The sequence below is a fragment of the Pipistrellus hanaki genome (assembly GCF_964339955.1).
Source record: "Pipistrellus hanaki genome assembly, chromosome: 2".
NCBI lineage: Eukaryota > Metazoa > Chordata > Mammalia > Chiroptera > Vespertilionidae > Pipistrellus > Pipistrellus hanaki.
Genome location: NC_140504.1, coordinates 74,551,835 through 74,577,176, shown reverse-complemented (window position 1 = coordinate 74,577,176; position 25,342 = coordinate 74,551,835). Strand labels below are relative to the sequence as shown.

The 25,342-nt window shown below is 38.2% G+C and overlaps 2 protein-coding genes across 10 annotated transcripts in view; both read left to right on the top strand.

Annotated features, from left to right (window-relative positions):
* SENP7 (SUMO specific peptidase 7) overlaps positions 1-6,972 on the top strand; it is a 143,378-nt gene extending 136,406 nt beyond the window's left edge. For all 9 annotated transcript variants that reach the window (XM_084875444.1, XM_084875449.1, XM_084875450.1 and 6 more), the window contains 4 exons: positions 2,278-2,321; positions 2,413-2,481; positions 3,109-3,259; positions 5,101-6,972. In XM_084875444.1, the coding sequence (XP_084731570.1) occupies positions 2,278-2,321; positions 2,413-2,481; positions 3,109-3,259; positions 5,101-5,238 (402 nt within the window). In that variant the 3' untranslated portion in view covers positions 5,239-6,972. The remainder of the gene's footprint in view (positions 1-2,277; positions 2,322-2,412; positions 2,482-3,108; positions 3,260-5,100) is intronic.
* Positions 6,973-18,689: 11,717 nt separating this feature from the next.
* Positions 18,690-25,342, top strand: part of IMPG2 (interphotoreceptor matrix proteoglycan 2) — a gene marked incomplete at its 5' end in the record, with an annotated part of 60,117 nt that continues 53,464 nt past the window's right edge. The window contains 4 exons of the mRNA XM_084870601.1: positions 18,690-19,056; positions 20,740-20,906; positions 24,297-24,328; positions 24,434-24,457. Of these exons, the coding sequence (XP_084726727.1) occupies positions 18,690-19,056; positions 20,740-20,906; positions 24,297-24,328; positions 24,434-24,457 (590 nt within the window). The remainder of the gene's footprint in view (positions 19,057-20,739; positions 20,907-24,296; positions 24,329-24,433; positions 24,458-25,342) is intronic.

The following is a 25,342-nucleotide window of genomic DNA, read 5'->3' as shown; positions in this document are numbered from 1 at the left end:
CTTGGTGGCCCATAATTAAATTTTTGCTACCTATGATTCTTTGATGGATTTTGTGGGAGTAGAAAAGAGAACATGAGATATTAACATTCTTTTTGTATCTGTTTATCTTTCTTTGACTCCTTTGGTTTGTTTAGTTTTGTAATAGTTTATCTGGTCATCTTAGTTGACTACTTTTCTCATTTATGTGAGTCAGATTTACTTTTATTCTTCCTTATGTTAGCAATTTTTTGAACTTAGCATAATTAATAAACTAATTTTTATATTCTACTTTCTTATATTCTACAAGCATATTTTTATATTCTACTTTCTATTGTGAATTGATAAAAATTATTCAAAATAGAATCAAGGCCAACCCACATGGCTTCTGAGACTAAGATAGTTAACTTTTCTATATAAGGGCCTTAAAACTTGTATGCAAGGTCTATAGTTGGTGTCTTAATCGATTAAGGGAGCCACCAAATGAATTTTTGGTGAGCACAGATAGCAGCAGCCTCCCTGGCACAGGCCTGTGTCTTCGCTGTCACTGGTATTGGGACGGTGGAAGGAAGGTGTTTCCTCCTCTATTGGTGCAGTGGCAGGATAGGGAGTTCTTTCTTGCTTTTAAGCCAGGTTTCCCAAATTGGGTTTCTTGGAATACTTGTTCTAAAATGCAGTTTATGATAAAAAGGGATTCTAAGGTCAGTTAATTTGGATAAACCCTGGATGCTATTTCTGTTTCAGAGATCCACTGTTACACAAAATTCATGCACTGGCGGGGGTGGGGAGTCCCTCAGCCAGCAAGCCGACACCCTGTGCACAGTCCAGAAGCCCTTGTTCCTTACCGCCCGCCTGCTCTCTGCTCCTGGCTGCTGGGCTCACTGCTCCTTAGTGCTGCTGCTGAGGTGGGAGAGACTCCCACCACTGCACTCGCCAGCTGTGAGCCTGGCTTCTGGCTGAAAGGCACTTCTGGCTGAAAGGCACTTCTGGCTGAAAGGCACTCCTGTGGGAGCGCACTGACCACCAGGGGGCAGCTTCTGTGTTGGGCATCTGCCCCCTGATGGTCAGTGCGCATCATAGCGACTGGTTGTTCTGGTCATTCCACCATAACTGTCGTTTAGGCTTTTGTTATATAGATAATAAAGATACTGAGACGTTCTGCTTTAAAGAAATGTTTGTTTGACCTATTGTTTCTCAAATTTATCAACAAAAATATGTATTTTTCGGACCATAAGATGCACCGGACCATAAGACGCACCAGTTTTTAGAGAAGGGAAATGAAGAAAAAAAGATTCTGAAACAAATAGTGTCCTAAAATATTTTATGTGCATTAAAACCCAACATCACAGTCATAAACACATGTAATCAACCCTGTAAAGTAAACAGCAGCATTTAGAACCATTTTAGAGCTGGGCAAGCACACAGAGACCACACAGAGCCGGGCAAGTAAAAAAACTTTTTTTTTACAGTATATGTGTAGGCTATATTTGGACCATAAGACGCAGGGACTTTTTCCCCCCACTTCTGGGGGAAAAAAAGTGCGTCTTATGGTCCGAAAAATACGGTATCCATCCTTTTTGCTTAATATACATTAATATTTTGCTTTTTGTGCTTCAGAGGAAAGAAATGTGTCTCTACCGACATTACTTATTGAGGTAGAGAATATATGTAAGCATAGATTAAATTAATTTGCTTATCTTTGCTGAAGATGATAACTCTGAATAGAAGTAATTAATTAAAGTTCCAGATTATTTTTTAGGACATATTAAAGGTTCATAACTTCTTCAGGCCACATGTAAAACTGTGTAAACTACTGTTTCACCAGTACCTTACCTAATAATAGACAAACATGTAAATTGACCTTACCTCCGCTATGCCACCAGCCAATCAGAGTGAGTATGCAAATTAACCCATCAAAGATGGCAGTTAATTTGCATACACAGGTGCTGAGTGACCTGCATAGATGCCTGTGTTGTCACCATGGCGACAATACAGGCGTTCCACCCTCCCTCAGTCTCTCAGGGCCTCTAGGCAGCATGGGAAGACAGGGCCGGAGTGGAAAGGCGGTGCCAGCAGCCAGGGGAAGGAAGGCCTGGCCTAGCCCGAATCTTCGTGCATTGAGCTTTTAGTAAGGAAATAAATCAGTGCATTTTGAAAAGTGCATTAGCTCACTTTTGATAATGAAAATAACTCTTATTTGAAATTTTAACTTCAAAGTTATTTGAAACATTTTAGAAAGTAACTATTAATTTATTCAAACTAGTTTTAATTGTAAAGTCATAAAAATTTATGTTATTTCAGAGTACCGAGACAAGTATGTCAATACCAAAGAAAGTGTGTAAAAGGTAGGTACATGCTATAATGATATTTTCAAATATTTAGGTTCACTTCATATACAAATATGTACATCTTGATTTCTTCCTTTGCTCTTAATAGGCCATGCATTCTCATACTAGACTCCTTGAAAGCTGCTTCTATACAAAACACAGTTCAGAATTTACGAGAGTAAGTAATGACAGTTTGTTCTTTAGTTTGTTACCTAAAAATCTCAATAATTTTGAAGATATTTTAAGAATTACTGAAAATGCTATGATAATTATATTTTATTATGTATTTAGATGAGGCCTATAAGTTTAAGTATTAATATTTCTCAAGGACTATGTCAAAAGTAAATTCAGAATTTGTATTCATAATTGAACAAAAGCACAACTTTACAAAGGAACAGTGCAAATGTTAGTAGTTATCAAAAGTAATACTTTAGGAAATAAACCTTAAATTCTTATTACGTGTGTGTATGTGTATGTGTGTGTGTGTGTGTGTGTACACGTATGTGTAATTTTGTAATTTACTCTAAAGATCTGGAAAAAAACTAGCAGCTAAAATTTTAAAATAATTTATTAATCTACTTTTTGATATAAGTAACTTTATATTTTTGATTTGTTAAAGTTGAGTTGTTAGAAAAGATCCAGCATTTAGTTAGAAGTAGGACTTTTGAAGCCTCACATATAATTTTTACTGTTAAAGTTCAGTCTTTGGAAATTAGGCTTGAGCCAACAAATGTTTTTTTGTGAAAGTGTTACATAACAATAAAGAGATTTCTATTCAAGTCAATCTACTTTTTAATGATTTAAGGTATTTAGAGGTAGAGTGGGAAGTTAAACGAAAAACTCACCGTGAATTCAGCAAAACAAACATGGTGGACCTATGCCCTAAAGTTCCTAAACAAGATAATAGCAGTGATTGTGGAGTATATTTACTGCAATATGTGGAAAGCTTCTTTAAGGTATGTAAAAATATAAATTTCTTATTCACAGTTACCAGTATACAATCACAAATTACTGGGCAAGCAAAGAAGCAGAAAATGTTATAGGTAATCATGGAAGGAAGGAAGGAAAGAAGGAAGGAGGGAGGGAGGGAGGAAGGAAGGAAGGAAGGAAGATAGTATTAGTGAACTTCAAAAAAGAAAAAGACATTACAAAGTATCCAATTTGCTTGGAGAAGAAAAAGAATATAAAGAACAGAGCATAAGAGATAAGTGTGATACAGTCAAAAAGTCTAATTTACATATAATTGGAGTTCCAGAATGATTACTGGTGGGAGTGGGGGTGCATGTAGAGAGTAGTAAGGCAGATAGAAATTTGAAGAAGAATGTTCAGAACTAGATTCATGTAATCAAGTAGTTCAGAAAACCACGAACTAGGTAAGTGCAATGACAAGCCTGGGTGTTATTTTCTAGCTCACCAGGGACTCCATTGAAGCTGCAGCAATATTAAAGGAGAAATTTTAAATAGCAAGGAATTACTCTTTGCTTTTTGAACTGTCAGCTTACTACTTCAGTCATTACCAGTGTTCCTAGTATATTTAGCAGGTTATTTATACTTGCTTGGAAAATCCTTTAAAGGTTACAGTACTTTCAAAGTAAGGATTATAAGGTGCAGTTAAAACTTTTGGTATAATTGGAGAGGAATATGGTACTTTCATGTTATGAAAGTCACTGAAATATGTTAATATTTTTTTCACATTGGAAGTTCATTAAAGGGAGTCAATTCTAGTCTTCTTATACTCTTTCCAAAGAGATTTGGTTTTATTTTTATAATATTCTAAGTTCCTTATTACACATTTTGAGTTTGATACATAATTCTACTTTAATAGCCTCAGTCAGTAGAATATGCTTCTAATAAAGGTTGTAAGATTTCTGGGGTGTGGGGGAGGGGTGTGGGGGAGAAACTAAAAAAAAAAAACACTAAACCATGTGTTTTACAAATTTGTGCATAAATTTGTGGAAAAAAATAGGTCTGGGATGGATCACTCACAACCGTGGAACATGTCACTAAGCCCTAACAAAATATTAATTCTAATAAAAATACTCGCATAGTTAAATCACCACTGACATTTGCTCTGAGCATCATAGTCCATTTTTTTTTAGCATTATACCCTGGGACTCCTAATTTCTTCTTCAAGCTGTAAATCCTTCTTATATCTGGCTTCTAATAGTTTCATCAAATTTATAAACCTGATCTAGAGGGAGCCTTCTTCAGCAGTTATTTTTTTTTTTAAAAAAACTTGCAACTTCCTTATAAGCTTAAAATAATGGAAAGAACAACTGTTCTTGAAGCCAATAAATTGGCTGTTTTTGCACTAAAAGAAGGCACTTCTTCAGGATTTGATGTGTTTTTTTTTTTTTTTTTTTAATTTGAGATTCTTCATTTACTGCTAAGACTTTCTCTTTGTTTTAATAATTTCAAAATATTAACATGTTGAAGAAAATTGTGTTTAAATTAACCTGACTTCTGCATTGAACTGTATCATTCTCTGCTACTAATCTGTTTTGCACTAATCAGTTAAGCACCATTGTAACAGAACAAACAGGATTTATTTTTGTTGTTCAAAAGTTAGCAATTTAATGAAAATGTTCTAAAACGATGGTGGTGATGGTTGCACAACTTTGTGAATAAACTGAAAACCATTAAATTGCATCTTAGGTGAATTTTATGGTATGTGAATGGTATCTTAGCAAAGTTGTTATTTAGATAAAGTTGGCAATTTCTCATTTCTTGTAAAAATCAAATTCAAACAAGTCTGAATCATACCACTTAGAATGATTGTATTCTTTCTTTCCTCTAGGACCCTATTGTTAACTTTGAACTCCCAATTCATTTGGAGAAATGGTTTCCTCGCCATGTAATAAAGACCAAGCGGGAGGATATTCGCGAGCTCATTTTGAAACTTCACTTGCAGCAGCAGAAGGCCAGCAGTAGCTAGTTAATCTGGACAAAGATGACAGATGCTCTACACGATTACAGGAAAGCTGCTTACCAGCATTTGTGTTAGCCAGCTCACAGAGAAGAAAATAACTTGTAGTAGTTTTATAAGTCATTGGCCTTTATTTAAAATACATAAGGTGTCTTATTAGATTGTTGGGATCTTATAGATGGAGAAGAGATGGGGGTGAGATAAATACACTTATTAGCTAGAAATGGAAATTTCATAAATATTTGATATTTTTCTGATTTAATATGCTTGGATTATGCAATAGCATATGTAATGTGGGAATGTTTTTGTAGATAATAAAACTATGTGATCTGTACTTCCACATAACGGGAGTTGAAGGGAGCTCGGTCCTCCCTACTAACAGCCCCAGCGCTTGTCACATTCTTTGACAAGTCACATAATATTGTAATTCTATTCTTTGCAGCTCAAGCATGCAGTATGAATACTGTGTATTTTTTTTTAACGAATTTAGTATCAAGGCTTCAGAAAGTGCCTTTTATGGCATCCCTTCTGTACGTGTAAAAGAAGACATAATGTTAGCAAGATGATAAAAATCCAGTCTTTCAAAGCGCAGCTTATTTTTCTCATCTGCTCAATGGAACCATTACTCTGCTGTAATTTTCCCTCTCTTTTTTTTATTTCGTATGTGGGGAACTGAGAATTTAGTTCATTCTTTCAGGGTGAAATTTGTAACAAAAAATGTTTTAAAAATTATATATGTCAACTCAATTTGAAGTATAGCTATATACTGACTGCTACATTACCCCAGAATATATGTACACAATTTATATAAGTATAGAAGATAAAATTGGTGTCCTTATAATTTTAATTAAAAAATACCCTCAAAGTCTTATTTATTATTAGAACTAAATACATAATTTTATAACTCTGTTACCCAGTATTCATCTGTAAAGCCAGATTGCTATCATTGCTTTTATATTTTTAAATTGGACATTTTAGAAACCTGTAATTCCCATGGAGCTTACTTTTTTTTTTTTTTTTTTTTTATTAAATGTTCAGGTAACAGTTATAAATTCATGTACTGAGGGTGGTATTATAGAAATACTTCACAACCCTCTAATGTTATCAAGAATACTTTGAGGGGACAATTATAATGTATTTTCTCAGATAAGGAAAATTTTTTTTAAGGAATATTTTAATCTTCTGTTTTAAGCATCTCTTGGATTTACATTGTAACTGTATATAAAGCAGTGAAACAAAGGAAATTTCAGATAAAGCTAAAAGTAGGAACATTTTATTTCAAAATCATGTGAATTGATATTTATCAGTTAAACCTCAGTGTTTTTAAGCTTTTGTTAATCTTGTCACCATCTTTATATTGTTAAAGGTATTTGTCTTTTGGAAGTTTCCTATAAAGAATCTTATAATTACATGTTTCATTCCCAATTTATGTGTGTGTAGGAGGGGACTTTTTTAGGTGACTATTAATGGTTTCATACATCAAATTTTGGTAAAGTAAATATATAATACATTTTCTTGTGACTTCTTAACATTTTTGTTTGTGTGTTTTTCAAAGATACCACTGTCTCTTATCATGTTTTGAAGATGTTTAAAATTCATTTTCCTAAATTCATGTGGAAATGGTTTGAGAATATCAACATTTTATATTAAACATATTTACAATTCATTAGATTGAACTATAATTTTTTAAAGAAATGTGTGACAGTCTTAGAAATAAATTTGAGTTTTACAGTGGCCAGTACATATCATGTGGCTGATGCTTAGATTAATTTTCCTTTCTGTTTTAGTAAGCATAATGCTAATTTGGTTGTTGGTTCAGGAAACATTTGGGAATTTTCTAGGTACAATATAATGGGAGAAGTGAACATATGAACAATCTTAATATTCCCTGGTAAAAGCAATCATAAGTTTCTTTGGGCGCACAAGAGGGAGTTCATCCGTGTGTGTGTGTGTGTGTGTGTGTGTGTGTGTGTGTACCCCTGTGTGCTAGGGAAAAGTGGAGAGGTAGTAAGAGAGTTGTTGGTGGACAGGGAAAACTTCCCTAAAGAAAATATTACTATTTTTAATTCACAACACTTGGGGTTAAAAGTAAAATGGTAGATTTTCAAAAATATGTTTTTATTGAGTTTTAGAGAGAGAGGAAGAGAGAGGGATAGAGAGGAACATCATTGATCAGCTGCCTCCTGCACACCCCCTGCTGGGGATCAAGCCTGCAAACTGGGCTTGTTCCCTGACTTGGTATCAAACTAGTGACCTCTTGGTTCCTGGGTCAACATTCAACCGCTGAGTCACACCTGCTAGGCAAAGGATAGCTTTTTAAAAAGAGTCATTTTCAACCACCTAGACTCATCATACAGAGCCCTTTCTAAACTGGTTTCTATCTTTATCCTCATCTTTCCACTCTGATCTACTTTTCAGTCATATAAAATTATTAATTTATACTTTAATTATAATACTTTTAGCTTAACACAAAGCTTAAGCCATTTATTCATAGGAAATTACCTTGTTTTTTTTTTCTTTTCAATATGGTTTCTTAAATGTGAACTGTTGTATGTAGTCAACATTTTTTTTTTAATGGTGAAAAGACCTTTAACGGTTAGCTGTGTGTGGCTGGAGAACTGAGTGGGACATGCGTGCTTGGAAGGCCTGCTGGAGCAGATTCTGTGAAACCTGCTTCCCTCCGCAGTCCATGGTAACTGGGTGTGGAAGTTTGGGAAGTGCCCGTGGTCTGTTAAAAGACATGGTCCTGGGTGGATGAGGCTTCCTTATGCGGGTCCGGTGTGGTCTGCATGAGGTGCTCTCCTCTCTCACATCCCTTCTGGGGGCTGGAGACATCGGGGTCAGGACTCCTACAGAAGATATGCTTTATGTGATGCACTGGTTTCTGGGCTGTGTATCAAATACGAATGGAATGAGCTAGATTATGGACTGTTGTCCTGTGAGTGTGTCACTTGGAACCCAGGATCATCGGTGGTGGTTTGTAATAGATGTTGCAACATTGCATCTCCACACCTCAGGCCTGCACATGCCAGTCCTTCTTTCTAGAACACGCTTTCACTGCTTCCTGTCAACTTTATATTTGCCCCCCCAAATCTGGGTCAAATGTCATCACCCCACATTTGCTCAAACAGAATAATTCATTACCTTTCCTGTTCCCCCGTAATGACTTGTTTATATTTCATCAGTTTTATGTCATTGTTTGTATACATGTTTTCACCTATAGACATGCTCCTAATGGACCAACATTTTGCATTTGATGTATTTAGTATGTTAGTAGCATGTAGTGAACACCTGCAAACTTTTGCTGAGTCAATAAAATGATTTGTCAACTCATTTGGAATTAAAGAATGGATGAAAGAACCTGGTACTTGTTATTTCTAAGCACAATGTTTGTTTAATTTCTTACCAGCTTATAATTGGGGGCATATTTCTTGGAGCATAAGGACCATCAGATGAGGTTTTGAAATATTTCCTAAAAATATTCTCAGTGAAAACTCAAGGAATATTTTTTTCTGAGTAATTAAAAGTAGATAATCTTTTCATCTATAGAAAAAAAACGCCCACAAAATTCTTGGTTAGACTTTCAAGGTATTTCATAATCAATCTCCTTCATTTCCAGCCTATTTTCCCGAGGCTCCTGTTCCTGCTTTAGCAAATATCTTCCTATTTTCTGTACAGATTGCGTATTTTTCTACCTTACTGATCATGCCCAGGTTTTTTTCCTAACTCCCATCTCCGCCCACTAACCCTCTCCACTTCTGCCCACTGCAATGCCACTGCACCAGGCCATTCAAGGCCTGGCTGACATGTTATCTTCTCTGATAAACTCCCTTTAGCTTCCCAGTTGGAATTAATCTTTTTTAATGATTCTTAAAGAACCTTTTAAAATCTGATGAGATGAAATACAGTATACTAATCTAAAAAAAAAAAAAAAATTACTCTGCTTCCAAGTACTCCATTGTTTTTACCTAAATCAATATAAACTTCATGAAGTCCCAAAACTCCAAGTCTTTTTCTAAAGTTAATATATCTCATAGTAATGTCATAAGTGTCTTACTGCTTTAGCCAGATTTGTTCAAGAGAAGAAATAAAATAACTCAGTAGAGCATAAAAAATTAAGACCTTTATAACACACGGCACAACCTTACATTAGTCATCACGTTCTGCCTTGAGTTATAGATGCAATTATTCTAAGAACGCTGCAGTTAAAAAGTACACTAAATGTGAAGTTAAAATGAATTAATAAAATGGTAAATGTATTTAGAAGCAAATGAAGCCAGCTGAAGTTTTTATACTATTTTTTTTTAAGCACAGATTTCTGAGATCTTACAAACTATTCTTTATAGAATAACCATTGTTAAAGTTTTTAAGTAAATACTTGTAATATAATTTAAATTTGGGAAAATTTATTCCATTCTTCAGTTTAAACAAAATAGAATTCCAAAGTTTGAAACCTCTTAAAACTTTAAGAACTCTTGTAATGAAAGATAAATAGTATATATTAATTTACAAAGAATTTGCATATTTTCTATTTTCCCCAGCAACCCTGTAATATAGATAAGAGATTATCATACCTAATTTCTTTAGTGAGTAAATCAGTTCAAGGAGTTTAGGTTCATCAAAATCCAATATTAAGTGGTAAAAACAGGATTTGAACTCAGGGTTGCTCAGGGTTTTTCTCATTCTAAAGTACAGAAATGTTTCCAGAATACTGTGAATCTCAGATCTCCTGGCTTGGAGTAGGCCATCAAAAATTTTGAAGTAGCTTTTTCATTTTTGTTTTTTATTACAATATTAAAATTTTTTTTCATAACCTGTCATTACCCCTCCCCCACGCCATCCCTACCCCTTCCACCACACCCCCCATACACACACACACACACACACACACACACACACACACACACACTCATTCATGCCTTTTGTTACCTTAAAGTTCTTCAATGAGCTTTTGGCATGGCTGTCCTTGATCTGAATTATCAACATGAAACTTTTCTTTGAACTTTCTAATTTCACTTACTAGTAAAATTTTCAGCTTTTTCTTCCTATTTAGCAATAGTTTGGCAAATAAAATTCTTATCAATATATTGCAAATGCTTCTATGCACATGTATTTATTTAATGGTCATTGAGATTTGTGAGCTTAAATAAAGGCTGAAAATGTGGTTTGTATGATCTATTAAAAAATACACTTGAGATTTTCCTAAAGCATAAAACAAAGGATGATTTAACACAATTAGTTTAGGATTCTTCAGAGAAAATGTGCTTTAGATTGTTAGAAAAAAAATTTTTTTTTTTTTAAAGAGAACTCCTGAGGTATATGACATAAGATAAATTCAATGCTATTTGATAGTAAATTTTAGCTTCCACAAGGATTATAATGAAATTGTTTTCTACTAGGTTTATTTGATAAAAAACAAAAAAACAAACAAAAAACAACTGTCCTAATACAAATAATTTTGTCTGGTCCTCTGGAATGAGGGATAACACCCTAGGCTTTACCAAAGTAAGCAATAAAGTTATCACATAGCTATCACTTATATTGTGTGTGTGGAACGACCAAGTACTATTCTAAGCATTTTCTGTATATTACCTAATTAAATCTTCACAATAGTTCTATCATAGTAGTAGCTTTACTATTACTATCCCATTTTTCTAGATAAGGAAGAAGACAGAGTAAGTGATTATAGTGAAAGATCTTCAAATTTTTTATCAACGAAGGAAATTTAAGGACAGTACAGTAGATTTGTTACAAAGAGAAACAGCTCTAAGAAAACTAATTTTGGGTATAGATCTATACTTATGAAATAGGCAGGTATAGTCAATTTGGACATTTTATGCTTATAAATTGTTGGTTCTAGAAGAACCCAGAGAACATTTGAATTGATAAGATTCGACTAATAGACATAAAAATTGTAAAAGTGAAAAAAAAATGAAACATTATTTTTAAACAAACTGCTTATTAAAGGCAGGGAGAGTGTTAGTAAAGAGCTTAGAGGCTAGATTAGAATGAAGAAATTGTCTCTCCCCATCTGTTCTAATTAGCTTATCTCTCCTGCTTCCATAGCATGCTGAAGAGAGAAGAGTGAGGGGTGCTTTGAAAGGATACCGTTTTTATTTACGCTCATTTCTAATGGTTTTGGGATGTTTGCCAATTCTCAAACATAATTTTTTTGTATGTTAGATCTTTCCTGTAACAATTTTTTATTGGAAGCTTCAAGGCTTTGGTGCTCAGTTAAGAATTTTGGCCTCTCCTCATCTCTTTGGTTTTGGCCAAATGATTATGTTTCCTCATTCGGGGAAGATTTCTTTGGGTATTTTGATATTTGTCCTGATAGAAGAAAACCTTTCATCTTTTACAGGTACTTTAAAATCGACATTTTTATTTTTTTTCTTATCTGTAATGTATTCTCTCTAAAAATAATATTTGATGTGACTGCTATAAAAAATTGAATCAAATACTACTCTATTAATCTTTGATATTGATTCATTTAAACTATTATAAAAGCTCTCCAATAATTTTGGTTTTCCTCTTCGTTAGTATTTCCTGGTTCAAACCTTACTTCCTTTTAATTCTTGTATTGAAATTGGATGTATACTTGACTTCAAAAACTAACAATCTTGAAACGAAGGAGTAGGAGTTAAATGGAGAGAAGATTGAATACTCCTTTCCTCCTTAGGCACACATGTCTATCATCTGAAATTGATTTGAAAAATCCTAATGTGGCACAAATGTCAGGTTTTTTTTGGTACCTTTCAGTTTTTCTTTGTTACCTTTCGTACTGTATCTTCATTTATCATCAGAAGCCTTGTTTATGCTTCACTCTGTAGCACAAACCAACTTATCTTTAGAAGAAACCCAAGAACCCACGAGTGCAATTTCTTTTCTCCCGGCTGAATCAGAACCCGCAGACTCTCCCCTGTCCAGTGGAAACAAAGGGCCTCGGGACCACGGAGAAGCTGAGAGGCACTGGTTGCTAAGAAGAAGGCGATCCACTCTGTTTCCTAATGGAGTAAAGGTCTGCCCTGATGAGAGTGTCACAGAGGCCGTGGCAAAGCATGTGAGATATTTTCAAGTCAGAGGTAAGCAAACATCAGAATCCTTGGGCTCTGTAATGGCATATAAACATGACTATCACATTTGTTGTATCTCATATTATTTCACAATTTGTGATCATTTAGGTAGGGACTGAGCTAAACATCTTTCTACTAGCTATGGAAAAGGGACTTGCTAAGAATATAGTATTTGTACACCTTTATAGGAAAGTTGACATTTTTTTTAAAAGAGAGGAAATGATTTAACTCTTTTAAAAATATATATATTTTTGATTTTTTTACAGAGAAGAAGGGAGAGGGATAGAGAGTTAGAAACATCGATGAGAGAGAAACATCAATCAACCGCCTCCTGCACATCTCCTACTGGGGATGTACCGCAACCAAGATACATGCCCTTGATCAGAATGGAATCTGAGACCCTTCAGTCCGCAGGCCAACGTTCTATCCACTGAGCCAAACCAGTCAGGGTGATTTACTTCTCTTTAAGCACTTTAAAAATATCAGTTTATGTTATGGGATAAATGAATTATAATTTTTACTTCTTCATTACAGTAATTTGCCTAAATATACCTACAAAATATATTTATGAAGCTATACTTACTCATTTGACTAGTTACTTTATATACATAAAATATCAATTTCAATATTTTATAGTGTAGACATTCTACAGACTCGTGCTGGTTATTTGGTTGGTACACATAAAAATTTGACATCTAAAATGATGGCACTACTCATAATAGACCTTATTGTAGCAAAAGTAGGATTTTATTTTACTTTTAGCTAAACAGTGTTATCCTTGATTTCATATCTTTTTATTATTTAAAGTCATTCTCTGTTTCCTCTGTTTACTAATCAAAATTGCTTGATTGGCCATTATATATCCCTTAGATCAGTGTTTCCCAACCTTCTCTCATGATGAGAATCACCTGGTGGAGTTGTTAAAACACAGATTCCTGAATCCCAACTAAGAAGTGCTAAACTAGAATTTTTGAGAACATATAGGTAAAATTGTATACTTAACTAGTGCTCTAAGACAGATGTTATATACAGAGCACTAAGTTAGGTATGCAATTTTACCTATATGTTCTCAAAAATTCTAGTTTAGCACTTCTTAGTTGGGATTCAGGAATCTGTTTTAACAACTCCACCAGGTGATTCTCATCATGAGAGAAGGTTGGGAAACACTGCCTTAGATATTTGGAGGGTTCCCAAACTCTGCCTTTTGTCCCTCAAGAACCAACAAAAAGCCATAAGATAGATGTGATGCTAGTAAATTAAAGTGGAGAAAGATGAGAAATGATGGTGAAAACAGGCTTGTTCATTCATGTTTAAATATTCAATAAATGTTTATTTAGCATTTTTTTCACTCTGAGCTGCTACTTTATCTTCTTATTTTCCTCCAATTTGTCCTTCCACTTGTCCTCCCTCACTAAAGCAAGTGTCTTAAAAATAAAAAAATAATAATAGATATTACATATATTTATATATTTGTTTTTTTGTTTGTTAAAGGGGCATAATGTGTTAGCACCTTTTTTTTTTTTGAGAATATATCTCTTGATTATATTTGGGATCTATCAAACATTACTAATCAACTAGAGGCCCAGTGCATGAAATTTGCATGAGGGGGTGGGGGAGTCCCTCAGCATGGCCTGCACCCTTTCCAATCTGGGACCCCTCAGGGATCAGGCCTAAACCAGCAGTCCGACATTCCTCTCCCAATCTAGGACTGCTGGTTTCTAACTGCTCACCTGCCAGCCTGCCTGATCACCCCTAACCACTCTACCTGCCTGCCTGGTCACCCCTACTCACTCTACCTGTCTGCCTGGTCTCCCCTAATCACTCTCCCCTGCCGACCTGATCCCCCTAACCACCTCTGCCTCAGCCCTGCCACCATGGCTTTGCCTGGAGGGTCGTCCGGTCTAATTAGCATATTATCCTTTTATCGGTATAGCTGGTTACTGAGCAGTGAATTCTGGGAAACATGGGAAAGTGGCTCTATGATTTAAAGACCAGGGATTAGACAGGAAGTTGGGAGGTCCGGTCTCACTCAGCAAAGGACGGTCCTCGGATCATGGGCAAGGCCTGGACTGTGTTTAGGTCTGAGGAGCCTTCCTCCTCCAGGCACCACTTGCTCAGTGACCTCCTGCACACCCCGACCCGGGTTCAAACCCACAACCTTTCAATGTACAGGACAAAGCTCCACTCAATGGAGCCACCCGGCCAGGGCAGTTATTCTTGGCTTTTCTTTGTCTTTTCTTTTTCTTTCTTTTCTTTTACTTTTTACTCTTTTTAGTAAATCTTTATTGTTGAAAGGTTTACATAGGTCCCCTTTTCCTCCATTAACCTTTTCCAGCCTACTACCCCTCCCCCCCGCCCAGGCCCTCACTACCCCATTGTCTGTGTCCAGCGGTGATGCATATATGTACACAAGGCCATTGATTGATCTCTTCCCACCCACTCACCCTCCCCTGCCTTCCCTCTGAGGTTCCACGGTATGTTCATGAGTCTGTGTCTCTGGGTCTATTTTTGTTCATCAGTGTATTTGGCTCATTAGGTGTTAAAAGTGCTCTGCTTGTGATCACTTGGGTTTTCTAAAGATGCAGTCATATCACGTAGAAATCTTTTTTCTTTTTCCAAATGTACTTGTGGACACATTGGGAATATAGATACCAGAAATAGAAGTCTTTGAATAAGTTGGGAATAGGATGCTTTCATTCAGTGACATTGTGTACATGATCCTGTGCTCCCGCCGTGTTGAGAACACTGAGCACTGTGGCTGCAGGGAGGCTCTCATTGGCAACTCATCCACATAGAGCCATAGCCTCCCTCTCCATCAGCCGCAGCTCCCAGGACAGACGCATGCACCCTTCAGCAGAGGTGGGGCACTTGGCCACCTCCGCAGGCTAGCCCCCTGTCATCACCCTGTGGGGCCCACCTTCTGCATATCACCCTCTTGATCCTACTCCCAGGCCTTTCCATGCACTTCCTCTCACCCAGCCCCCTCCCTCCTCCTGTCACGTCCGGAGCCCCAGGTGCTGTCCCTGCGAGGTCTGTGACACTCCCTACCAGCCATTTCATCCTATTCTTCCATGGCGCCCAGTGTTTCTTCTGCCTCGTCAACTTGTTTTGAATCTGAACGGAAATGGCTCCATCTTCTATTTCTTTTGTGTCCTTTCCACCCCTAGGTTAATGTCCTGTCCTTAGTATGTGATGTCTCTGTGACTGAGCTGGGAAACCTTTCACGTTTCTCTTTCATCTCAGGATAACTGAGCTCTGCGATTTGTGTGGGACCAAAGGCCCTGGAAATACAATGCTGAGCCCTCTGCACTCATTTTATTCTTTATTGTATTATTTGATTCCTGGGGTTGAAAACAGAAGAAAATATACCCTCTGTGAGAAAGCCGCCCTCGAGTTCTGCCTGATGACAGACAGTCCAGTTTCTCTCCTGTATGAGTCTGGATCCCCAGAGTCCCACCTGGAATTGGAGTTCAGAGCGGTCAGGAGTTAGTGTCTCCTTCCCGATTGAGAAAGACAACAGCGTACTCAGTTGCCAGCCCTTTCCGCGTGCTTTCGTACCTCTGTACTTCACTTCTGTACCTCTGCTCCTCAGTGTGCTTTTCTCTTTCCTTCTAGTTGTAGAATTTCCACTCAGCCAGCCTTCCCGTAGTTCTGTATACCTGTTTAGTCTTTTAGTTGTAGTTTTGAAGTGGTTGTGCGAGGCAGCAAGTTCAGGTGTTTACCTATGTTGCCATCTTGGTTTCTCTGTTGTTATAATTTGCATCTCATGGATGATTAGTGATTTTGAGCATTTTTCCATATGTCTCTTAGCCTTATGTATGTCCACTTTGAAGAACTGTCCATTTTTAAATTGCATTATTTGTCTTCCTTTTGTTAAGTTGTAGGAGTTCCCTATAAATTTTAGATAGTAACCTCTTATCAGATGTATCATTGGCAAATAAGTTCTCCCATGTACTGGGGACTCTTTTCATTTTGTTGATGGTTTCTTTTGCTATGCAGAAGCTTTTAATTTTGATGTAGCCCCATTTGTTTATTTTCTCCTTAGTTTCCTTTGCCCTAGGAGATGTATCTGTAAACATATTGCTACAAGACATGTGTGAGATTTTGCTGCCTATGGCTTCTTCTAAGATTTTTATGGTTTCTCGACTTTCATTTAAGTCTTTTATCCATTTTGAATTTATTATTATGTATGATGTTAGTTGGTGATCTAGTTTCATTTTTTGGAGTCCAGTTTTCCCAACATCATTTATTGAAGACACTGTCTTGACTCCATTGTAGCCCTTGCCTTCTTTGTCAAATTTAATTGAGCATAATGGCTTGGGTAGATTTCTGGGTTTTCTCTTCTGTTCCATTGGTCTATATGTCTGTTCTTGTGTCTGTACCAGGCTGTTTTGATTACCGTGGCTTTGTAGTATAACTTGATATCTGGTTTTGTGATTCCTCCAACTTTGTTCTTTCTCAAGGTTTCTGTGGCTATTTGGGTCTTTTTTGGATCTATAGACATTTTTGTAGTGTTTGCTCTAGATCCGTGAAATATGCTTTGAGTGTGGATTGCATTGAATCTATATATTGCTTTGGGTAGTATTGACATTTTAATGATGTTGATTCTACCAGTCCATGAACACGGTATATTCTTTCACTTGTTTATATCGACCTCTATCTCTTTTTTTCAGTGTCCTCTAGTTTTCTGAATAAAAAGGTCTTTTACCTCCTTTGTTTAATTTATTCCTAAATACCTTTAAGTTTTTTTTGTTTTTTTTATTGCAATGGGATTATAAATGGGGTTGTTCTTTTTTTGGTTTCTTTTTCTGAGAGTTCTTTATTGGTATATAAAAAAAACACATTGATTTCCGGGCATTAATTTTGTATCTTGATACCTTGCTGAATTCATTTATTAAATATAATAGTTTTTTTTTTTTTTTTTTTTGCAAAGTCTTTAGGGTTTTCTGTGGGGAAGCATGAGACTTAGTTAGAAAATCTGTAAGGAAAATTCTCCAAAATATCGGAGGCCTCTAGGGGGACCTTGCCAAAGGCAGTAGACCCTGCCTTGACTTTTTCAAACAAGTCTGAGCCTCTGAATGTTTTGCTGGAATCTTTATGTTTATTCTTTAAACATCCTTATTTAAAAGACACTACAAATGCATGTGCTTTCTCAAGGATACTGATCCTGCTAATAGTAGCTAATAGTTAATTTTAGTTCTTACCGGTACTATTGCTAAAATAAAAGCCTAAGAAGACAGGCAAATGGGGCTCTCAGATTCCTTTAGCCACTTAGTCCCTTTGCTCTCTCTTTCACAGAAACATATGCCAAAATATTCATTCCTCTGGCAGTCACTCATGGTCTGGTCTATCAGTCAGCCCCAGCAGTTTTCTATGCACAATATCATGTCATCTGCAAATAATGACAGTTTTACTTCCTCCTTTAAAATTTGGATGCCTTTTATGTTTTTTTTTCTTGTCTGATTGCTATGGCTAGGACTTCTATCCAGTACTATCTATACTAATAATAGCCTAGGGTTGTCATGACCAGACGGACAACTGATCACCATGAGGGGACCCCTCTTGGATAGGGGGCATAGCTGACCTTCAAACCACCGGTGGCCTCTAGCCCAGGCTGGCCCAACGCCCCAGAGGGGATCCCCACCACGACTGGGGGCGCTGCCGGCCTGTAAACCATTGGCAGCTGCTCACCCAGGCTTGAGCAGCACTGGGGACCAGGTGTGTATGGTGTAGTCTTTTAAAGACAAAGAAAGGGCAGCTTCTGGAAGTGCAGTCACCGAGACGCAGCTCTGCGCCGATGCACTGAGTCCACCACCAGGCATGGGAAAGTGGAGTCCGGGCAGGAGCGGCCCAAGTGCTTGTGGCCGGGTGGCCTTGGGGGGCCGTGCAGATGGACGGACTGCGCTGGATGGCACTGGTGGGCTGCGTGGAGGGCCGCAGAGATATGGAGCTGTTAGGGCGGTGGCCCTTGGGGTCAGCGAGGCTGGGGTGCCAGGAAGGCCCCAGGTCCTGGGTGCTGCTGGGGTTGGGATGGGGTTGGGGGTGGGGAGAGCATGGCTGTCAGAGTGGGATAAAAATCCCTTCTTTCCAGAAGAACGTGGATGGTTTAAACATGCATAGAGAAACTGTGGCAGTATCAACATGGGTATGTCAGTTCCTTGAGCTGCCTGTCGGTGCCAATTGCAGGCTTCACCGTGGGGCGTGGGCCAGGATGTGGCCAGGACGTGGCGTTGGCAGTCGGACTCACCCCCGGTGTCATCTCAGCGTCACGACTTCACGATGTCACCCTCAAGTGGCCATCGCTGTGGTCTGTGGGCCCCGTGAGCCGGCACTGTGCATGCTCGGGGCAGTGCTCTCTGTGTTTCTATGGAAAGGACACCGGATGTGATGGGTACTGTTGATTCCATAAGGTTGAAACAGGGCAGCCTGAACTTGCTTACCACACGACCTTTTCTCCGTATTTTACTGCAGTCTTCTTGGGCTCAGGGAACTGGCATCCACTGGAGCGCCAGCGTGGCCGTCCCACAGCCAGACTTCACAGGAAGCACAGAAATGCCAAAGCCTCAAAGGGGACCCATTGCAAAACAGACCCCAGTTCACATACTGGAGGGGAAACAAGAAAACAGTGGCACCTGTTGGTCCTCAGCTGGGACAGTGCCTATGGGTCTGTCTGCAGGGTTTCTGCACCCTGGTCATGGCCCAATGGTTGAGGAAGCACTGCAAGCCTTGATTCTTGAGTTATATATCTTAGCAAGTAGGCAGGTGCACAAAGGTGGAGTCGAAAATAGCAAGGTTAGACGGTGTGTGTGTGCATTTACGCTCATATATGCCCATTTCCCCAGTCTTTTTCTGAGCTGTTTGCGAGCATGCTCTACACATGACAGGATGGCCAGATATTCCCCTGAGTATTTCTCAAAAGCAGATACTCCTACATAACAATTCTCCATCCAACCACCTGAGGAGATCTCCATTCAAATAGTATTAAGGTTCAATCCACAGACCCCATTTGAATTCTGACAACTGTGTCAACAATGATCCCCACCCCAGGATCCCATCCACCTGGGTCCCACATGTGGCTCCCCGCCGTGGTTTGCCACGCTCTTGACTAATGAGTTTGCAACCACTGCCTTCGGGAAAAACACTCAAAAAACATTTTAATAATGTATTAATGTCTTTAACCTGAAGTCAAAATTTAGGACAGGTCCTCTGTCATTCCTGTCCCTGACAGTTTTTTAGTTTTAATTAAAAATCATAGACTTTTGCTCTAAAAAAAAAAAAAAAAAAATTTAAATAAATAAAAATAATTCAGACTTCACATTTCTGATTTTGTTTATTTGGGTACTCTCTCTTTTTTGTTGATAAGTCTGTCTAGAGGTTCATCAATCTTGTCTATTTTTCAAAGAGCCAGGTCTTGGAGGTTTTATTGAGCTTATGTATTATTTTTTAAGTCTCTATGTCATTTATTTCAACTCCGATCATTATTATTTCCTTCCTTCTACTTACTCTGGACTTTTCTTATTGTTCTCTTTCTAATTCTTTAAGTTGTAGGGTTAGATGGCTTATTAAACGATTTTCTTGCTTTTGAGGTAGGCGTGTAATGCTATGAACTTCCCTCTCAGGATTGATTTCTCTGTGCCACATAGATTTTGGGTTTTTGTGTATTCATTTTTATTTGTTCCTAGGATGTTCTTTATTTCTTCCTTACATGCTTTATAGCTTCCATGTTGTCATATTATTCTTAAGTGTGTAATTTTCAGTAGGGTTCACTCTTTGTGTTATACATTATGTGGGTTTTGACATAGGTCTAATGATATGTATTCACTATTACATCATTATACAAAATTGTTTTACTGCCCTAAAAATCCCTCTGCCCTCTATCTAGTCATCTCTCCTTAATCCTAAACCCTGGCAACTACTGATCTATTTATAATTTCCATAGTTTTACCTTTCCCAGAATGTCATCCAGTTGGAATCATACATTCAGATTGGCTTCTTTCACTTAGCAATAAGTAGTTAAGTCTTCATGTCTTTTCATGGCTTGAAAGCTAATTTCTTTTAATTGCTGAATAATATTTCATCATATGGATGTACCACAATTTGTTTATCCATTTACTTATTGAGGTATGCCCAATATCAGCTCCACTTTTGTAAAACATAAAAATTGATTTTTTTTAAAGAGATGGGAAAACACACACCCTGCATATTTGAAGGTGAATAAACCCTCTTTGCAAGGGAGAAGTGTGGGGAATGAACATTCTCTGCAGAGCTGAAAAGGTAAAGCCGGACATGCAGAAAGAGTAGAGCTTTGACTGGGAGTCATTCCCATGTCCTACCAAAAAGAACACTGTGGGCAAGTGAACACACAGGCCCATGATCCTCGTGAGAACCCCAAAGCGCATCAGCCTTTCTGTGAAACACCTGTCCGTCTGTTTTCCAGTGTGTCAAGAAGCTGTCTGGGAAGCCTTTAGAACTTTTTGGGATCGATTTCCTGGGCGTGAGGAATATCGTTACTGGATGAATTTATGTGAGGATGGAATCACAACTATATTTGAATTGAGCACAAATTTTAGTCAGTCTATGGAACACAGAAGCTTAATTATGAAGGTAAGTATAATAAAAAGGGAAGGAATTGTAGGGGTTAGATATATAGCTAGGGACTGAAGGAAAAGAACAAGTGTCAAATCCCTGCATCTACTCTGATTTGTTGCATTAGGCTATTTTAGTGAGCTGCCATGGGGCATGGCCTAGTCTTTGTAGCCCTAGCTCCGGCCATTATAATAAACTGTTAATTCAGTATGAGTCTCAGCAATGTTTATAAATGTAAATATTTAAAATAGTACTTGGAAAAGATTTAGGCTAAGAGCATAAATCTCTGAGAGTTGTTAAATTCCTTAGCCTATATCATAAAGCCAGATGGCTGGAGCTGAAATCCAGATCCAATTCTCTTCCGAAATTCATGTTCTTTTCCTTAAACCAGTGGTCGGCAAACTCATTAGTCAACAGAGCCAAATATCAACAGTACAACGATTGAAATTTCTTTTGAGAGCCGAAAACTGACTTCTGCGCATGGGCCATGAAGTTTCAATCGCACTGTACGTGCCCGCCCGCACGTGGTATGTTGTGGAAGAGCCAGACTCAAGGGTCCAAAGAGCCGCATGTGTCTTGCGAGCTGCAGTTTGCCGACCACTGCCTTAAACCATTGGGCCCTCCTTTCAGTCATTTTACACATTTTAGTGGCTAATATGGAATGGCTGTTCAATAACACACATTTATATCAGCATTGTCCATCTCATTGTGTTCCTGATAAGACCAACTGATAGGCAACAAATATTTAGGATGTAGAGTTATCATTACCATAACAAAAGCCTCTTGTGACGTCACGTTGGTGTCAATTCAGTGCCAATAGAGATCCAAAATTTGGGGTTCAGTGAAGAAAGAAACTTTATTTACTGTAAAACATTTCAACTGTGATACAGCAGGCTGTGAAATCAGCATGGCTGTGAGGCTGCTTTGGGGCCAGGTGGGCCTGAGGTTGGGCCCCTCTCTGACTAGACAGCTCTGCTCTGCTCCTCCCTAGTCTGCTCCGGCAAGAGAGCTTCAGTGTTTCCACTCAGCCTGGGAAATGCACTCTTCAGTGGAAAGGGAAAGTGTGCTCCCAGAGCCAGAGGGGAGCTGACTAACATAGACAGAAGTTCCCACCCCTGGTCCTTGGTCCCTGATTGGTCTGTCTTCATGCAAATCCTTGCAGCTTCATGGGCCCAAAAGGCACTGTCCTGATTGGTTAGAATGGAGCCCCTATGATTGGTTGGCAAAGAATCTGAGGGGGGGGGGATGTTGGTGGGTGGGTAATATAGCTGCAGAGCTCTGATTGGATGGGGAAAGCCTCAGTCCTACTGATTGAAATAGGAGCTGAGGAACTCCTTTATAAAGGCGGGCTCTGATAGCAGATACACAGCGAAGGCAGGCAAGCAGTTGAGTGCAGGCTTCTGCCTGAAGTGCAGTTTGCAGGAGAGGCCCTGTGTAAAAGTGGCTGCTAGGCTCTCTGTCTATATAGTCTATATTTTAAAATTTGAGTCCTGTTAGCCACCAGAAGCCCTTTTTAGTTGCTATCTTATTTTTCAGGGTCCACAATTGGAAAGCGTCTCTTTAAAAAAAAAATTTTTTTTCTTTTTTATTGATTTTCCATAGAGAGGGAGAGGGATCGAGAGCTAGAAACGTCAATGAGAGAGATACATCGACCAGTTGCCTCCTGCACACCCCCACCAGGGATGTGCCCTCAACCAATGTACATGCCCTTGACCGGAATCTAACCTGGGACCTTCCAGTCCGTAGACCGACGCTCTATCCATTGAGCCAAACCGGTTTTGGCTGGAAAGTGTCTCTTATAAGTGGAAATTTTTGTAAGTTTAGTTTTAAAGATATAGGATATACTTTATAAAGATATACTTTCAATAATTATTTAGTAGAACACAAAGACCAAGGGGGATAATGTGTTCCCTGGATGGCATCTTCAATAACAAGCACAGATTAGCTAAATGAGGAGTTTGGAATGGACATTCTAGGCAGAGAGGACAACGTGGACCAAGTGTTTGTAGAGAAGGACTTGGGCCAATTATATTAGAAGTGACAGGAAATCCGACTGGAAACATGGGTAACTTATAAGTTTGTGTTTAACTCTCTAGAATCTGAAGATATCTAGGCTAGATCATAGGAAACCATTGAAAGGTTTTAAGTAGGTGGGTCACAGGGGCTGACTTGACAGCTTTCCACTTTAAAAAGGCCACTATAGTTTCTATATACTGTAGGATGGAATTGAGGAGACAAGACTAGAGCAGAGACCAGGTTGGATGCTGCTTCAGTGCACCAGGCCCAAGGGGATGTGGGTCCTAACTCGATCTTGAGATAAAGGGTGCACAAGAGATATGTGGGAAACAAGACTAGTCATGTCTAGTTTTGTTTGGATTAAAGTCATGGGCTGATGAGAGAGGGACAGGATGAAGGCGGGTCTAAGAAGCCTCCCAGTTTCTAGCTCGGGTGATTGAATGATAACTTAGGCAGGGAAGCAACTTTGTAGAGGGTGGGTGGAGGGAGAATGAGTCCACTCTCAAATGTGTTGATCCGAGCCATGTGTGAAATATGAATTAACTTGATATGTAAGTATGAAGATATGGAGAGTGCTCAGGGTTATAAATGTAGCTAGAAGGATCACCAGCTTTGAGGTGGTAATTAAAACCATGAGAGTGGCTGAGATTATCCTAGGAGAATCTGTAGAGTAAGAAGAGCAGTGAATAATTTATAAGTATCAGAGTTATTTAGAGTAATGGTCTTCCCATTTTGCAGGTGAGGAAACTGAGAATTTGCTTCTATGGGACTTGAAACTAGGTTTTCTGACTTCTAGTTACTAGTGTCCTTTTTTTTTTTTTTTTTTTTTTTTTAATCATATTGATCTCAAAAGAAAACCACTAATTTAGAGGAAATTTGGAGACAATTTGCTTTGGAATGAGACAGAGACATAATTCTATAATTTATAGAATTTGTCTTTTTTGTCTGAATTCTGGAGAAGAAGATTTGTCAGTTATTTTATCTACAATACATGTTCATATTGTTCTGGGATGAGAGTTTCTATAAATATGTTAGATCACAAAATTCTTTGATTCTAAGACCACGAAGGTTAAGGTAACGCTCTACCAATCTCTGATTTATAGACAATCTTGGAGTGAGGAGCAGGGAAAGTCCGTTAATCTCTGCCCATTAAAAGAGAGCACAAGTACTTTTGGGAACATAAACAGAGACTGCACATAGGGGTGTTCTCAGTCACAAACAAATTTGGCCTCATTAGTACCTCGCTTTACCTATTTGTCTAACCAATGAGAATAATAACATAGATTCTATAATGTTAAGGCATTTGGCTCTCTATGCCAAAAGTTTTATTTACAGCTTATTAACAGTCATTAACTTACATAAGCTTTTCTTTTTCATCTTTGTTTTTCTTAGAAACTGGCATACACAAAGGAAACTGTTAGCCGGTAAGTGTCTTTTTCCTCCTTAAGTTCATGTTTTGCAACAGAGGTGTATCATACTTATTCCAAGACTCACTCCAAATTTAATGGCTGCTTTCTATCTTTTGCCAGCTCCTGCAATGACCAGGCCTGTGGGTAAGTCCCAAATGCTTTTTCCTCACCTTGAGACCACTCCCCTTCCCAGACCACCACCACAGCCACAGATTTGCTGTCTGACCTTACCAGGAGGCAGGCTTGTTGCCGTCTCTTGGGTGAGAAAATAGATGTCTGGAAATGAAATATGGAATGACCTACTGTTGTTGAGCCTTTCAGGCTAATGATAAAATTGCTTTGAAATGGCGCACCTTAGTGGAGGATAGTTTATTAAAGGATGGGTGGTAGTGTGGATCATTTTATGGAGGAATGATAATGATTTTGAAGTATCGGAATAGCCCAACCTTGATAACTCCTCCAGTGTTATGAATCTTGGCTTCATTGGTCTTTAGGTTTAGAGAGAAGGTCATTCCTGGCTCCTGAGTAGTAGCAGGAAAAATACACTGAGTGGCCAGATTATTATGAACTCTGGACGCATAATAGTCTGGCCACTCAGTGTGTGTGTATATATATATGTATGTGTGTATATATATATATATATATATATATATATATATATATATATATATATTAGAGGCCTGGTGCATGAATTTGTGCATGGGTGGGGTCCAGCCAGCCTGGCCAGGGGCAGGGGACATGGGCGGTTGGTAGACCTGCCTGCTGGTTGAACTCCTGGCCAAGGGGACAATTTACATATTAGCCTTTTATTATATAGGATATACACTGAGTGACCAGATTATTATGTGTTCAGAGATCATAATAATCTGGCCATTCAGTGTATAGGTCATGAAACATGAGAGATTTTGAGCCTACAGGTATTAAAGATTTCCACTTCTATCTATACTCAGAATATCTAGATTATGCCAGGATATGAGTGATTATTTAGAAAAGCACCGCTAGGGCATGCAATCCAGGTCAGAGTCCAGA